The following is a 16,416-nucleotide window of genomic DNA, read 5'->3' as shown; positions in this document are numbered from 1 at the left end:
CTAATAGATCTGAAATTTCATTTTTGAGTTCCTTCAGAACCCTGGGGTGTATACCATCTGGTCCAGATGTTTACTACTCTTCAGTTTGTCAATCAGACCTACCACATCTTCTAGGTTTACTATGATTTGGTTCAGTCCATCTGAATCATTACCCATGAAAACCTTCTCTAGAATGGGTATCTCCACAACATCCTCTTCAGTAAACACCGAAGCAAAGAAATCATTTAATTCTTCCGCGAGGAGTGATTACTAAAAAATCAACCTATGTTCCACCATGGCCAGTAGACAACTGGGCAAACAGGTTGCACAAACCTGCTTGTCCAAATTTAATGTCACTTCTTGCTAAACTGTGCAGACAACAATGGGATATAACGGTGTGAACTGATGACCAAGCTGCAGCTTTACAGATATCTTTCACAGGCAACACTTTGAGATGAAATACTGATGTAGCCATAGTTCTCACCTAATGAGCTTTGATAAGAGTCTGCGATCCAAAGGCCTGCCAGAGTAAAGCAATACAGTCTGCTAATCAGTTGGACAAAGTGTACTTGGCAACTGCTATGCGTAGTCTATTAAGATTATAAGAGATGAAAAGTTGCAAGGCCTGATTAATTTATTGAATTCTCTTTTGATAGTAAGCCAAGGCCCTTTAGTAGCCTAATGAATGAAGGGCCTTCTCACCCTCATGTTCTAGTGACCTAAGAAAGAATGTAGGCAACACAATGGCTTGATTTATATGAAAAACTGATTCTACTTTTAGTAGAAATTTGGGGTGAGTGAAGAGCACCACTCTATTGTGGATTAAACTGCATGTATGGTGAATAATGTATTAATGCCTGAAGCTCACTGTCTCTTCTAGCTGAGGTAATGGCAACTAGGGATAGTACTTTTCATGTGAGGAACTTCAATGAAGCAGACTTAGTTCATAAGGAGGCTTCATGAGCTATGCCAATACCACAATGAGGACCCAAAGTACTGGTAGCTTAGCTACTGGAGGCCTTGAATACCATAAATCTTTCATGAACTTTGATATCTCTTTGGGCATCCAATGTTGGTCTGGTATTTGGTATAAAAGAAATTAAATAAATAAATAAAATACTAAAGGATGAAAAGAAATTGAACATGGTAAGCTGCTATGGCACTGAGATGTACTTGGACTGATGATGTGCAGGACCTGAGGAGGAGCGGGAGAATAAGTACTGTAGCAACTCCCTTGGCTCAAAAGTGAATGGGTCCAGGAATTTTTTTTTACACCAGGAAGAAAACTGTTTTCATCTGAATTTATAAATTCTCAGGTTGAAGGTTTTCTGGTAGAAACCAAAATGTCCTCAACTTCCTTAGATTGCAAAAATGAAGCGACTAGCTCAATATCCACACTGTTATCCAATCTGTTGTTATTAATTCAAGAAGAGGATTATCTGTATCATCCAAACCTTTCTTCTCAAGTTGAAAGATTGAATCTTCTTAGCATGTTGGAAAACTTTTCAAGTCTCATTGCTGAAACTGTATCTGGACTGCTCCCAAGAGACTTGAAATATTTTCTAACACACTAAGAAGACAGTGGAAATTCACAGATAATTATGCTGCATTTAGCAAGCTGTTAATTAACAACAGTTGAAGTCTTAAGACACTGAATTGGCAAATCGACATACAAAATAGAATCAATAAGAGATCGAGTCCTCTTCACTAAATATATCAACTCAAGAATAGTTATGAACGATATTTTCCCCTGAGGAAGCCTGGATGGCAAAACAGAGGCCTTTGTAGGGACAGAGAGAATACAGAATATAGCAGAAACTACAGAAACATCATTGGAACAACAGTTCTGTGAAACAATTACAAAGTATCTTTTCTTGTAAACTGTGATTCAACTGATTCCCCTTTTTAATGAAGGTATCTTCCATGTGACTCATTGGCAATTCACAAAGTATCTTTCTTGAAATCCAGCTCTATTGCAAGTGTATCATTGTTTCTTTACAAGCACTTTGTATATATTTTGACAATGTTTTATGTCGATATCTATACATGTTATAAATGCATAACACTACAGAGAGTTTAGAAGTGGTGTGAATGAGGAATGATTGGCTAGGGCAATTGATAAATATATGTGTGTTATTGTGCCAATTTAATTTTTTAAATTATTTTGGAATAGTTTTGATATTCTTTGTAATAAAGTTTGCAACATTAAGCATCTTTCAAATCATTTAAAACATTAATGATGTTACTTACTCTATTTTAGGGTTCTCTGACGGATATATCATTGTAGGTACCCACACATTTTTTATTTTATTTAAAGCATATATCCAATAAACTACACATCTATATCTGCCATACGAGGTGGGAGAATAAAGAGGGTATGAATGGAGCAGTGGGACTAGAACATTGTAGGGACATCTGTCTCTTCCCTTCCCCTCCCCCACCACTAGAATTCAGATCTTCAGATTCTATACTGTAGATACTGGAATCTTCCTTCCTTCCTACCTCTCCAATCTCCTCGGATCCTGGAATCCATCTCCAATTCCTCCTAGTTCATACTCCCCTTCCCCTTCCCTCCTCTTCCCTATCCCAGACTTCTGATCTCTCCTTGATCTTCCTCATCTTCTATCTCCCACCCTCCTCATCTCCAGGCCTCTTTTCCTTTCCTCTCCTTCCCCCAATACCCAATCCTCTTTCCTTTTCATACTTCTCTCTCAATCCCCAGTCCTCTCATCTTTTCTTCATCCCTTCCTTGTCTCATCCCTGATCCTTTTACCTTCTCCTTCGCACTCCATTCCTAAGATCATCTCCTTGTATTAATACTTGATATCCCTTTTCCACACTAATTAAAAAGAAATTATCGGACACAAACAAGATTGGAAAACTACTTTATTTTATAAAGTAAAATAAAAGTTGTAAATGTTTATCAATATGCTGCAAGAAACTGTGGAGCTGTGTCTTAGAACTTCTATTCCCTGTTTTCTGACTTTGGGGAGGGGAAACACAACAGTTGAAAAATGCCTAGAGGTAGCAAAATACTAAATCCATCCCTGCTGTGTCCTTCTCTCCCATGGGCAACGCTAAACTTTATGCTTTATATACCTTGCGATACTGTATTCCTGGCATATCATTTCTGAGTTGGAACATCTCCTTTCCTTCTCTGGTGATATTCACATCCCACCTAAAAACCCACCTTTTTGAGGCTGCTTTTAAAACTTAAGCTCTGGCAGTCCCTGATCATTATCTTGTCAATTTTAACCATATACTTAATAATAAATACATTTTCTGAAGCTTGTTTTGTCTGTGTCTTGACTACTAAGGATGTAACTTTGTTTCATTTGTTTTCATGTTTATGCGCATTACTCGTGGATTTTATAGTACATGCATAAAAACAGATAGTGTGCGCATAACTTGAGTTATTAGTAGCATAAGCATACTATCTGTTATGAGTGTACTATAAAATCTGTGATTTACGTGCATAAATAATGAACCGAATTAAACAAATGCACATGCTATTGACTACACTATAAGCTCCATAGAGTAAGGACTATGTGAAGTCAATACTGAAATGAAAACGGCTAAGTAAGTTAGCCAGATAAAACTTATCTGGCTAACTTAACAAGGGATGTTCAGCAGCACGGCTATGCTGCTGAATAGCCCTGCATTTAGCGCCACTTAGCTGGATAAGTTCTATCCGGCTAAGTTAAACCTGCTGTACGATAGATATAACTTAAATGGATAAGTCAGAATATTGGCACTTATCCAGCCAAGTTAGCCGGATAAGTAGCGTCACCCTGCTACATCCATTGCCCTTCCCTAACTTATGTGACTATCTACTTAGCCAGATAAATGACTTAGGACCTGATTCATTAAGGGCCGGATTTTAAAACATACGCGGACAGGGTACATTTGTGTGCGCTCCCTGGTGCGCACAAATGTACGCCCAATTTTATAACATTTGTGCGCAGCCATGCACATGTTATAAAATCTGGGGTCGGTGCATGCAAGGGGGTGCACACTAGTGCACCTTGCATACGCCGAGCCCTCGGGAAGACCAGCTGGCTTTCCCCGTTCCCTCCAAGGCCACTCCGAAATCGGAGCGTCCTCAGAGTGAACTTTCCTTCCCCCACCTTCCCCTCCCCTCAGCCTGAAAAAAACCAAACCCCATTACCTTTATTTCAGAAGTTACGCCTGCCAGAGGCAGGCATAACTTGCACACACCAGCCAACTGCCGGGGCACGATCCCCCAGCCCAGCTGCAGTGGAGAGGCCTCTGGCCATGCCCCCTCCCCGCCCATTTTTTCAAGCCCCAGGACTTACACGCGTCCCGGGGCTTTACGCGCACCACCAGACCTTTTGAAAATAGGCCCGGCGCGTGTAGGCTTTTAAAATCTGTCCCTAAGGGTTTTCCCATAGACCCAAAATGGGAGAAAAGCCTTAATGAATCTGGTCCTTATTTAGTTAAGTGGTAACTGCTGAACATAGCCAGATATTCAGCGGCCACTAGTTAGGCAGATAAATCGTTGCTTATCTAGCTAAGAAGCATTGAATATTGGCCTCTGTATGTCTAGTAATGCTACAGAAATGACAAACAATAGTAGTAGTAGTAAAAAAATTTAAATTTTGTTGATTCTTGGTATATTCTTTTTTTATATACTTTATTTATTAGATTTTCAAATAATACATAAAAAACATATTATTTAACAGAAAACACATAGTAAGATAAAGGAAAAAAGAAATTATACAAGGTATGTATCTAAATACTATAACTTTTCACATTTCTTTCCTATTACATATCAAACAAATGGAGGGTAGTAGTTTAACCTCAGTTGGGAGTATTTATAAGATATAATATAACTAAACAAGGATAAATTCTAGCTGATTCCTACACCAAATTTCCATCTTTCCTAAATGGACACAGGGGATGATGTTGGTACCCTGGATTGTTCAAGAAAATTCCTTAATTGATCCGGAGTGAAAAATAAAAACATATCATTTTGTCTCTTGAGCATACATTTACAGGGGAATCTTAACACAAAAGTAAATCCCAATGAAAGGACTTCCTGATGAAGAGCCAGGAAAGCCTTTTTTCTTTGTTGTGTGGTAATAGCAAGATCTGGAAAAATTTTAACCGCTTTATCTATAAATTTAAATGGGTATCTGCTGAAATATTTCAGCAGATTCTTGGTATATTCTAAGGGACAATTAAATTATGCAGAATAATATATTTGGAGCTAAAAATAGCTACGGAAAGTAAATATGGTCATGTTTATGATATTGCTCTTGTATAGGTCCCTGGTGAGATCTAATTTGGAATACCATGAACAATTCTGGAGACTGCATCTTCAAAAGAATATAAACCAGTTGGAATTGGTCCAGAGGGTGGCTACTAAAATAATCAGTGGTCTTCATTCTAAAACATCTGGGGGATAGACTTCAAGATCTAAACATGAACATCCTGAAGGAAAGGTGAGATAGGGGAGATGATAGAGACATTCAAATATCTTAAAGGTTTCCATGCACAGGAGGTGAGCCTCTTTCAACGGAAATGAGGCTCTAGAAAGAGGGGTTATTGGTTGAGGGTGAAAGGGGGTAGACTCAGGTGTATTCTTAGGAAATATTTCTTTACAGAGAGTAGAGGATACATGGCATGAGCTCCCAGTAGAGGTGGTGGAGATGAAAACTATCTGAATTCAATAAAGCATAGGATAAATACTGGGGATCTCTGGCATGATGTGTTTCACGAATGTCGGTAAATAAAAGTTAATAAATAAATAAATAAATAAATAAATGGGAATTGTAAGGATAGGTAAATTAGATGGATGGGCAAACTAGATGAGCCATATTGTCTTTTTCTGCTATCATGTTTCTATGTTTCTAAAAATTATGAGGCTAAACCCAGTGAATAATTTTGCAGGCAGAAGTTTATCATACTTACCATTTGAAGCTGTGAAATCAATGGCAACTGTGAAATTGATTTGGGTCCTGAGAACCAAACAAATAGAAAGATTTTTAATAGAATGTACTATTTTCAGACTGTTTTAAAATACTGCTACTTTTATTATTTCTGTTAGCTGACCCTTTTAACATTCTGAGAACCCAGAATTTCTTTCCCATTCTATAATTTTTGAATAAATGAAAACACTCTTATTATTGCAGCAGCTATATATTTCTGAATTTTGTTTGGGAAAGATGCTAAAGAGAGAGGTGGTGTCTCAATTGAATGATTTCTTAATAGAGCACAACATTCTTGATACCAAACAATCAGGCTTCTGTGCTGAGCACAGCATGGAAACTACACTCTTGGCGTTATTTGATGATCTGAATAAGTGTCTTGATATAGGGACTAATGCAATAGTGGTATTACATGACCTAACAACAATATTTGACACTGTCAATTATCAAATGTTAGCAAGATTGGAAGAAATTGGAACTGTTGATATTTTTCTAAGTTGATTTAAATCTTTTTTGAGTAATAGATTCCAGAGAGCGGTGATGGGATAGTTTTCTCCTTATCATGGTCCCTGGAATGTAGTAGTCTTTCAGGGAGCCATTCTTTCCACTATTCTATTTAATATTTATTTACAGCCCCTGGATAATATGTGAACAAATAACAATTAGCATGCGTAATTATATCTGTACATTTTAATTTGCTCTATTTGCAGTTTTTCCATGCATAATTTTGGTTTCCACAGCTGTTTGCAAAAGTTATGCAAAACTGTTAATCAGCTCTACAATCAAATCAGCTCTTTAGTAATTTTCAGAGTTAATTTTCATGTGGAAAACTTCACAATTTGACAATTTTCCATGAAAATGAACATTTCACAGAGATTCCGTTACTTTCTTTGTGATAGTCTGAAAAATCACTCAAATTTTATCACAAAAAATGCCCACAAATCTTGCATACTATGCAAATATGCTATTATTGCAAGAAAAATAATGTACATTAACAGTCCATTTCCATGATCTGCAAAATGGGTCAGTATATTGACCTTCAAATGTGATCAGATTAATACTAGCTATGAGGTCATAAAATGTCATTCATATATCACGTGCGATACTATAATGTGTCAGAACAGAGGGTTAAATATCATGCAATATAATTCACAAGAAGCCCTCTTCCCAGATTGAAATGCATCAAAGTGTGCTATATGCCAGTCATAATAGGCATTACTGGTAATACTTGCCTTCTTTTGCCTAATAGTTAATCATCAGCTTAGGCACAGCTAGAACTGTAAGAACACTTTTTTTGGTGTTTTTTAAGCAAATAAAACTTGTCTATGAAAGATAAGTTTTATTTGCATAAAAAATGCCCAAAAAAGTGTTCTTTCAAATCATGTTGTGCCTAAGCCGATGATTAACTATTAGGCAAAAGAAGGCAAGTATTACCAGTAGTGCCTATTATGACTGGCATATAGCAAACTTTGATGCGTTTCAATTTGGAAAGGGGGCTTGTTGTGAATTATATTGATTCATATATCATGACCATGACCATGACAGGTATCTGTTGTAGGCTATAAATAAATATATGACACTAGTAGCTCAAAGAGAAAGATCTTTATTGAAATATGCTATTACCAGCAGGGCAATTTGGGAGCAGTTTCAGAGAATGTTAGTGATATTATAGGTTAAATAGGTCACCATCTCTAATTTACACACCAATGAGTTATATTTGTTGATTCCATAATATTTTCCTAATTGGCGGGAATTATAATTTTATCTCATATATGCTAATGAGATTGAATTCTTGTAAATCATGTAATTTCTTGTAAATTGATCCAGAAGGCAAAAACAAAACTCAAGGTTGAATCTTAACATGCTTTTTGACTCACTGCGATTACTATCTAACCACACACTTCAAGAAATCTTTAAAAACATACTTGTTTCAGATTGCTTTCAAAATGTCATTAACCAAACAGTAATAATTCATATCAATATTTCCATTTCCATTCCAAAAATGTCTCCCCCCCCATTAGTCTTTTATATACATCTGGAAAAAACCATTCCCTCCCTCAATTTTTCCCTCTCCTATACATATTCAGTGGCTACAAAATGGCACTTGATTTTTGTTTTTATGATTTTGATATGTTTTTTGATTTAATTAGATTCTTTATAATTTATTAATCTTTTATTTCATTTTATTACTATTATGAGATGTGTAATTTTTAAATTATTTTTTACTTTTATGTTTTTCTACATTTATGTAAACTGTTTTGACTAAACTTTGTTTGTAAAAGCGGTATAGAAATACTTCCAAATAAATAAATAAATAACATTCTACCATTTCAGTATACATTCTGAGATTTCAGCAACTTTGGATAGTTTTTATAACCCATACATATCATTTTACATAATTTAATCTGAATTAACTTCATAGCATGGCAGCTCTAGGGCATCAAGGGAACAATAGGAAGTAATATGTTGCCATATTTTTAAAAAGACATTATTTTCTCATACACTTGGGGGTAGATTTTTAAAAACGGCGCGTTCGTGTACTTTTGTTCGCGCTCCAGGCGCAAACAAAAGTACGCTGGATTTTAGTAGATACGCGCGTATCTTCTAAAATCCAGGATCGGCGCGCGCAAGGCTGCCGATTTTGGGCAGCCGGCGCGCGCCGAGCCGCGCAGCCTGCCTCCGTTCCCTCCGAGGCCGCTCCGAAATCGGAGCGGCCTCGAACTTTCTTTTGCTCTCCCCTCACCTTCCCCTCCCTTCCTCTACCTAACCCACCCCCCCGGCCCTATCTAAATCCCCCCCTACCTTTATCCGTGGATTTACGCCTCCCAGAGGGAGGCGTAAATCCACGCGCGCCGAGACGCGATCCGGGGGCGGTTCCGGAGGGCGCGGCCACGCCCCCGAACCGCCCCGGCCCGAAACCACGCCCCCGGGCCCGCCCCCGAAACGCCTCATCCCGCCCCCAAAACGCCGCGCCGATCGGCCCTGCCCCGACACCCCCCCGACTGAAAACCCCGGGACTTACGCGAGTCTCGGGGATCTGCGCGCGCCGGCAGCCTATCGAAAATAGGCGTGCAAGGCCCTGCTCGTGTAAATCCGGGCGGATTTACGCGAGCAGGGCTTTTAAAATCCGCCCCTTGATGTTTAGGTTAGCCCTATTTCATTTATTTTCTAAAAATCTATCTTCCATAAGACCATAAAAAAGTTGCCATACTAGTTCAGAGGGTCCACCAGCCAGCATCCTGTTTCTAACAGTGGCCAATCCAGGTTACAAGTACCTGGCAAATACCCAAACATTAAATAGATCCCATGCTACTAATGCCAGTAATAGCAGTGGCTATTCCCCAAGTCAACTTAATAGCAGTTTTTGTACTTTTTCTCCAGGAACTTATCCAAATCTTTTTTAAACCTAGCTAAATTAACTGCACTAACCACATTCTCTGGCAATGAATTTCAGAGCTTAATTATGCATTAAGTGAAAAAGAATTACCTCCAATTTGTTTTAAATGAGCTACTTGCTAACTTCATGGAATGCACCCTAGTCCTTGTATTATCCGAAAGAGTAAATAACTGATTCACATTTACCTGTTCAAGTCCTTTCATGATTTTGTAGACCTCTATCATATCCCTCCTCATTATAACATCCACCATTTTATTTGCCATTCCCTTCCTAATAATTCCTAACATTCAGGCCTATACAGTAAGGAGCGGTAGGAAGAGCTGCGTTAGTGCCGGGCGCACCCGCGGTTGCCGCACGCACAGTCCAGCTCACCTACTGCTCGATACTGTATTTAAATTGCTTGCAAATGCAAGCCGCGTCCAAGAAGCGTCAGGCCCGCGCAACCCATTTTACTGTATAGAGCGCTATACAGTATCCTGGGTGCGCTGGCCTAACGCTTCACAGACACGCTGGTATCTGTCATTTCAAATGTCAGGTACCAGGAAGTGGACGGTTCTCCTACGCTCGAGATTGCCAGTCCTCTCTCCCCTCCTCTCGAAGCAAGGCGCGAAAAGCAGCCTTGCTTCGGGAGGAGGGGAGAGAGGACTGGCAGTGTAAATCGAAAAAGCCAAAAAAAAAAAAAAAAGTTGCAACGAAGTGGACAGTTTTCCTACGCTCGGGATTGCCAGTCCTCTCTCCCCTCCTCCCGAAGCAAGGCGCGTAAAGCAGCCTTGCTTCGGGAGGAGGGGAGAGAGGACTGGCAGTGTAAAGCAACGACTTACTTTTTTCGCAGCCCTCCTCCGGAGACGGACATCGGTGGAGACGGATCGTGGCTCCCCTGCCTTCCGGCAAAGATGAATGCCTGCACGGGCGAAAGCGGCCCCTGTGCGTGCAATTGGGCCGGTCAAGACGTGACGTCACATGTTGTTACGCCAAACGTCGTGATGTCACGCCTTGAGCGGCCCAATTGCACGCACAGGGGCAGCTTTCGCCCGTGCAGGCATCCATCTTCGCCTCCGGGAGGCAGGGGAGCCGCGATCCGTCTTTGCCGATGTCCGTCTCCGGAGGAGGGCTGCGAAAAAAGTAAGTCGTTGCTTTACACTGCCAGTCCTCTCTCCCCTCCTACCGAAGCAAGGCTGCTTTACGCGCCTTGCTCCGGGAGGAGGGGAGAGAGGACTGGCAATTCCGAGCATAGGAGAACCGTCACTTCGTTGCTACTTTTTTTTTTTTTTTTTGGCTTTTTCGATTTTTTCCGCTTTCGTGGCTTTGGGAGGAGGGGGAGAGGACTGGGGCTGCCCCGGAGACCAGCACCCATTGACGCAGCCAGGGCAGGTGAGCGGGGGCTGGGGGTAAGTTTGCCGCCTACCCTTACCCCTGCCTCTAACGCAGGGGTAAGGGTAGGCGGTAAGTTAGCAGGTTAAACGCGCGGCAAAACGGCAGGGTAATAAAGTGATAGTCGGGGCGCGCGTTACTGTATGGGAGGGAATAGCTCATTCGATCATTTACATCTAATATACATGCCGCGGGTGGAAGGGGTTACCCGGTGATTTAAAGAGGCGGTAAGAATCGGTTAAAGGGGATTGTGTATCGCAGGAAGGGCTAACGCGGACGGAAAGTGAGTAGAAAGCAGGTTAGGAGCGGGGTAACCGCAGCCGCACTTTACTATATTGACCTGATTGTTTCCTTTTTTGACCGCCAAGGCACACTGAGCCGATAATTTCAATGTATTATTCACTATGATGCCTAGATCTCTTTCCTGGGTGGTAACTCCTAATGTGGAACCTAATGTCATGTAACCACAGCAAGGGTTATTTTTCCCTATATGCATCATCTTTCCATTGTCCACATTAAATTTCATCTTCCATTTGGAAGCCCAATTTTCTAGTTTCACAAGGTCCTCCTGCAATTTATCACAATCCGCTTGAGATTTAACTACTCTGCATAATTTTGAGTCATCCGCAAATCTGATCACCTCACTCGCTGTATTCCTTTCTAGATCATTTATAAATATATTAAAAAGCATGGGTTAAAGTATAGATCCCTGAGGTACTCTACTGTTTATCTTTTTCCATTGTGAAAACAGACCATTTAATCCTAATCTGTTTCCTGCCTTTTAACCAGTTTGTACTCCACAAAAGGATATCGCCTCCTATTCCATGACTCTTTAGTTTTCTTAGAAGCCTCTCATGAGGGACTTTATTGAACGCCTTCTGAAAATCCAAATACACCACATCTACCAGTTTATCTTTGTCCACATTTTTATTCAGCTTTTCAAAAAAAAAAAAAAAGATTTGTGAAACAAGACTTCCCTTGTGCAAATCCATGTTGACTGTGTACTAATAAACCATGTCTTATTATTGTTTCTTGGTGCTCCATATTAGAATCTTGGATCCCATACTTCTTTATAACAAGATGTATAATCTGAATGATTTCTAGTTATAATTTTTTCTAAGTAGGGTAAGAAAATGCTTCTTTTTATACTTTTGTTTTTCCACTCTTTAAGAAAGGAATATTTGTGACTTATGGTTAAAGTTATGAGTATGAATGTATGTATTACTTAAAATATTTTGGATCTTGGGATTATACACTCTTTCATCAGCAGGATTGATTTGCTGATTATGTATATTAAAAAATGAATAAATAAATAAATAAAAACATGTCTTTCTAAATGCGTTGTGGTAGATTTTTAAAGTTATGCGCGGGCGTAGATTTGTTCGTGCAACCCGGCGTGAACAAATCTACGCCCGATTCTATAACATGCGCGCGCTGCCACGTGCATTTTATAAAATCCAGGGACAGTGCACGCAAGGGGGTGCACAATTGTGCAACCTGCGTGCGCCGAGCCGAGCAGCCTGCCTCCGTTCCCTCCAAGGCCGCTCCGAAATCGGAGCAGCTTCGGAGGGAACTTTTTTCCCGGGCCCCTCCACCTTCTCCTCCCTTCCCCTACCTAACCCACCCCCCAGGCCTAACTAAATCCTCCCCTACCTTTGTTAAGAAAGTTACTTCTGCCAGAGGCAGGCATAACTTGCGCGCACTGGCAGGCTGCCGGTGCGCCATTCCCCGGCCCAGGGGCTGGTTCGGAGGCCTCGGCCCCACTCCGGGCCGGCACTGTGCCCATGGCCCCGCCCCCGGAATGGTCCCGAATGCCGCGCCGCCCCCGACACGCCCCACCAAGCAAAGCCCCAGGACTGAAATCAGGCTTACCAGTCTATTTTTCCCGGCACTAAAATCAGGCTTAGCAGTCTATTGTTTCCCGAGTCACCCCTGGAGCTCTTTTTAAATATCAGGGTTCCATTGGTCCCTTCCATTCTTCAGGTACAATGGATGTTTTGAATGATAGGTTACAAATTAATTGAAATATGTCTGAAATTTCATTTTTTAGTTCTTTCAGAACCCTGGGGTGTATACTATCCAATCCAGGAGATTTAATACACTTCAGTTTGTCAATCTGGCCTACCACATCTTCCAGGTTCGCCATAATTTGGTTCAGTTCATCTGAATCATCACCCTTGAAAACCGTCTCTGGAACGACTATCTCCCCAACATCCTCCAGTAAATACAGAAGCAAAGAATTTATTTAGTCTTTCCACAAATGCCTTATCTTCCCTAAGTGCCCCTTTAACCTCTCAATCATCTAACAGTCCAACTGACTTCCTCGCAGGCTTTCTGCTTCGGATATATTTTAAAAAAATTTTATTTTGAGTTTTTCCCTCTAAAGTCAAGTTCCTTTCAAATTCTCTCTCAGCCTGTCTTATCAATGTCTTACATTTAACTTGCCAATGCTTATGGTTTATTCTATTTTCCTCTGATGGATCCTTCTTCCAATTTTTAAATGAAGATCTTTTGGCTAAAATAGCCTCTTTCACCTCACCTTTTAACCATGCCTGCTATCGTTTGGCTTTCCTTCCACATTTCTTAATGCATGGAATACATCTGGATAGCACTTCTAAGATGGTATTTTTAAACAATGTCCATGCCTGTTGCACACTTTTTATGTTTGTAGCTGCACCTTTCAGTTTTTGGTTTTTTTTTTAAACTATTTTCCTCATTTTGCCAAAGTTTCCCTTTTGAAAGTATAGTGTTAGAGCCATGGATTTACATAATGTCCCCCTTCCTGTCATTAATTCAAATTTGATCATGTTATGATCACTATTGCCAAGCGGCCCTACCACTGTTACCTCTCTAACCAGATCCTGGTCTCCACTGAGAATTAGATCTAAAATTGCTCCCTCTCTTGTCAGTTCTTGAACCAACTGCCCCATAAAACTGTCATTTATTCCATTCAGGAACTTTATCCCGCTAGCATGTCCTGATGTTGCATTTACCCAGTCAATATTGGGGTAATTGAAATCTACCATATTATTACTGCACTACCAATTTGGTTAGCTTCCTTAATTTCTCTTAGCATTTCACTGTCCGTCTCATCATTTTGGCCAGATGGACAGTGTAATGCTCCTAGCGCTATGCTCTTCCCCAACACACAAGGGATTTCTATCCATAAAGATTCGATTGTGCATTTAGGGGTAGATTTTCAAATAGCGCGAATTGGCCTACTTTTGCTGGCGCATCAGGCGCAAGCAAAAGTAAGCTGGATTTTAGTAGATACGCGCGGAGCCGCGAGTATCTGCTAAAAACCTGGATTGGCGCGCGCAAGGCTATTGATTTTGTATAGCCGGCGCGCGCCGAGCCGCGCAGCCTACCCCCGTTCCCTCCGAGGCCGCTCCGAAATTGGAGCGGCCTCGGAGGGAACTTCCTTTTGCCCTCCCCTCACCTTCCCCTCCCTTCCCCTACCTAACCCACCCACCCGGCCCTGTCTAAGCCCCCCCCTTACCTTTGTCGGGGGATTTACGCCTCCCGGAGGGAGGCGTAAATCCCCGCGCGCCAGCGGGCCTCTTGCACGCCGGGACGCGACCTGGGGGCGGGTACGGAGGGCGCGGCCACGCCCCCGGACCGCCCCGGGCCGTAGCCACGCCCCCATACCCGCCCCCAAAACGCTGCCGACACGCCCCCTAAACGCGGCAACGACCGGGCCCGCCCCCGACACGCCCCCTCGGAGAACCCCGGGACTTACGCGAGTCCCGGGGCTCTGCGCGCGCCGGTAGGCCTATGTAAAATAGGCTCACCGGCGCGCAGGGCCCTGCTCTCCTAAATCCGCCCGGATTTGGGCGGATTTAGGCGAGCAGGGCTCTGAAAATCCGCCCCTTAGTCTCTTGCAGGATTCTTATCTTGTTGGGCTCTATGCCATTCCGGACATAAAAAGCTACCCCGCTACCAAGTTGCTCCTCTCTATCATTGCGATACAAGTTGTACCTTGGTATAGCACTATTCTATTGGTTATCCTGCTTCCACTTTTATCTGAGATGCCAATTGTCTATGTCATCATTCACTGCTATACACTCTTAACTCTCTCATCATATTTCTTAGACTTCTGGCATTAGCATACAAACATTTCAAAGTGTGTTTTTTGTTTGTATTAACATTCTGCTTTTCAGTTGTCAAGGATAATTTTGAATATTTTAGCTCAGGTGATTCTTTACTTATAGACACATGGTCTACTTTTCTTATTATTGAAACCTCTCTGTTGGGAAGCACTAACTAATGCTTCATTAATATCCTCCCTCCAACCAATGTGCTGCTGAGTATCTGTCAGCTTTCCCCTTTGCTCTAGTTTAAAAGCTGCTCTATATCCTTTTTAAAGGTTAGTGCTAGCAGCCTGGTTCCACCTTACTTAATGTGGAGCCCCTCCCTTCGGAAAAGACTCCCCCTTCCTCAAAGGTTTGCCCAGGTCCTTACAAAAATGAATCCCTCTTCCATGCACCATCATCTCATCCACCACTGAAACTCCGGAGCTCTGCTTGCCTCTGGGAACCTGCGCATGGAACAGGGAGCATTTCAGAGAATGCTATCCTGGAGGTTCTGGTTTTCAGCTTTCTACCTAAGAGCCTAACTGGGTCATTTATCAAATTGTGCTAGGGCCTTATCATACGTGATAACGCCGTAAAGCGCGCAATAAATAATTCAATGCAAAATGCATATGCATATTAAACATTGAGTATCTGAGTGGGAGGAGTTTGGGCGGAGTAAATGGAAATGAAGGTCTGGTAGCATGGAATGTGATACAGTAATGCACACTAACACGGGATTTAATGCCGGAAATAACTACATCTTTTTTTTTGTGGGACGGTGAAAAAACCTTTTATCGCACGCTCGCGGCAGATATCGCGGATTCCGGGTATTATCGCAGCGATTATCACACGCGATAAAAAGAGGTATTCTAATGGACATACCTACCAGGCCTTCCTGGGCCAATAAAAACACTTGTTCTTACCTGGCCTAGCTTCCTAAAACCATAGGGGCGGATTTTAAAAAGCATTTACATGCGTAAATCTGGGTTTTACGCATGTAAATGCACTTTTCTCGAGTAAGTGGGCTTTTGAAAATTGCTACAATATATGCCATTGAATCGTCCATAGGATTTATTCGCATAAGTGCACTTTACGTGAGTAAATGGCTTTTGAAAATTGCTACAATAGTAGTTACATTTATGCACGTAACTCCTTTGAAAATTACCCCCATAATGTTTGTGGCAAGTTTAATTGTTGGGGGGATACTGGATGCTTCGGGAGTCTCACCGCACACAACAAGAGGAACAACATCAACAACAGGCAAGGCAAATCCAAGTCCTCCTAGAGAAGTTCCTGCACTGGAGGCAGATCCACTGGCCCCATAGGGTTGGGGCCCATGGCAGCGCCCAGCACACATATAGCCATGGCGGAGATACAGGGAGTGCAACTTTCCTCCACGAGCATCATTCTGGGCATGACAGAGGATTATATGGTTAACAGGTATCGCCTCAGCTCTTGGGCTATCCTGGAATTATATGAAGAAATATGAGGGGATATGGATCCCTTCATGGCAAGGTTCCATGCTGTGCTTGGCCTCACTAACCTGTTGATCACCCTGCATTTCAAGGCAAGCAGATCCTTCCAAATGACAGTGGAAGTCATGGGGGGAATGTCCCAAACCACTTTTTCCCGCTGTCTGGACCAG

At 41.8% G+C, this 16,416-nt stretch overlaps 1 protein-coding gene across 3 annotated transcripts in view; it reads right to left on the bottom strand.

Moving 5' to 3' along the window:
- Window positions 1–16,416, bottom strand: part of CPNE8 (copine 8) — a 587,797-nt gene that overhangs the window by 161,276 nt on the left and 410,105 nt on the right. For all 3 annotated transcript variants that reach the window (XM_029615275.1, XM_029615273.1, XM_029615272.1), the window contains exon 14: window positions 5,914–5,960. In XM_029615275.1, the coding sequence (XP_029471135.1) occupies window positions 5,914–5,960 (47 nt within the window). The remainder of the gene's footprint in view (window positions 1–5,913; window positions 5,961–16,416) is intronic.

The sequence above is a fragment of the Rhinatrema bivittatum genome, chromosome 9 (assembly GCF_901001135.1).
Source record: "Rhinatrema bivittatum chromosome 9, aRhiBiv1.1, whole genome shotgun sequence".
Lineage (NCBI taxonomy): Eukaryota > Metazoa > Chordata > Amphibia > Gymnophiona > Rhinatrematidae > Rhinatrema > Rhinatrema bivittatum.
The sequence above is the reverse complement of the archived record's forward strand: the minus strand, read 5'-3'. Positions and strand labels throughout refer to the sequence as shown.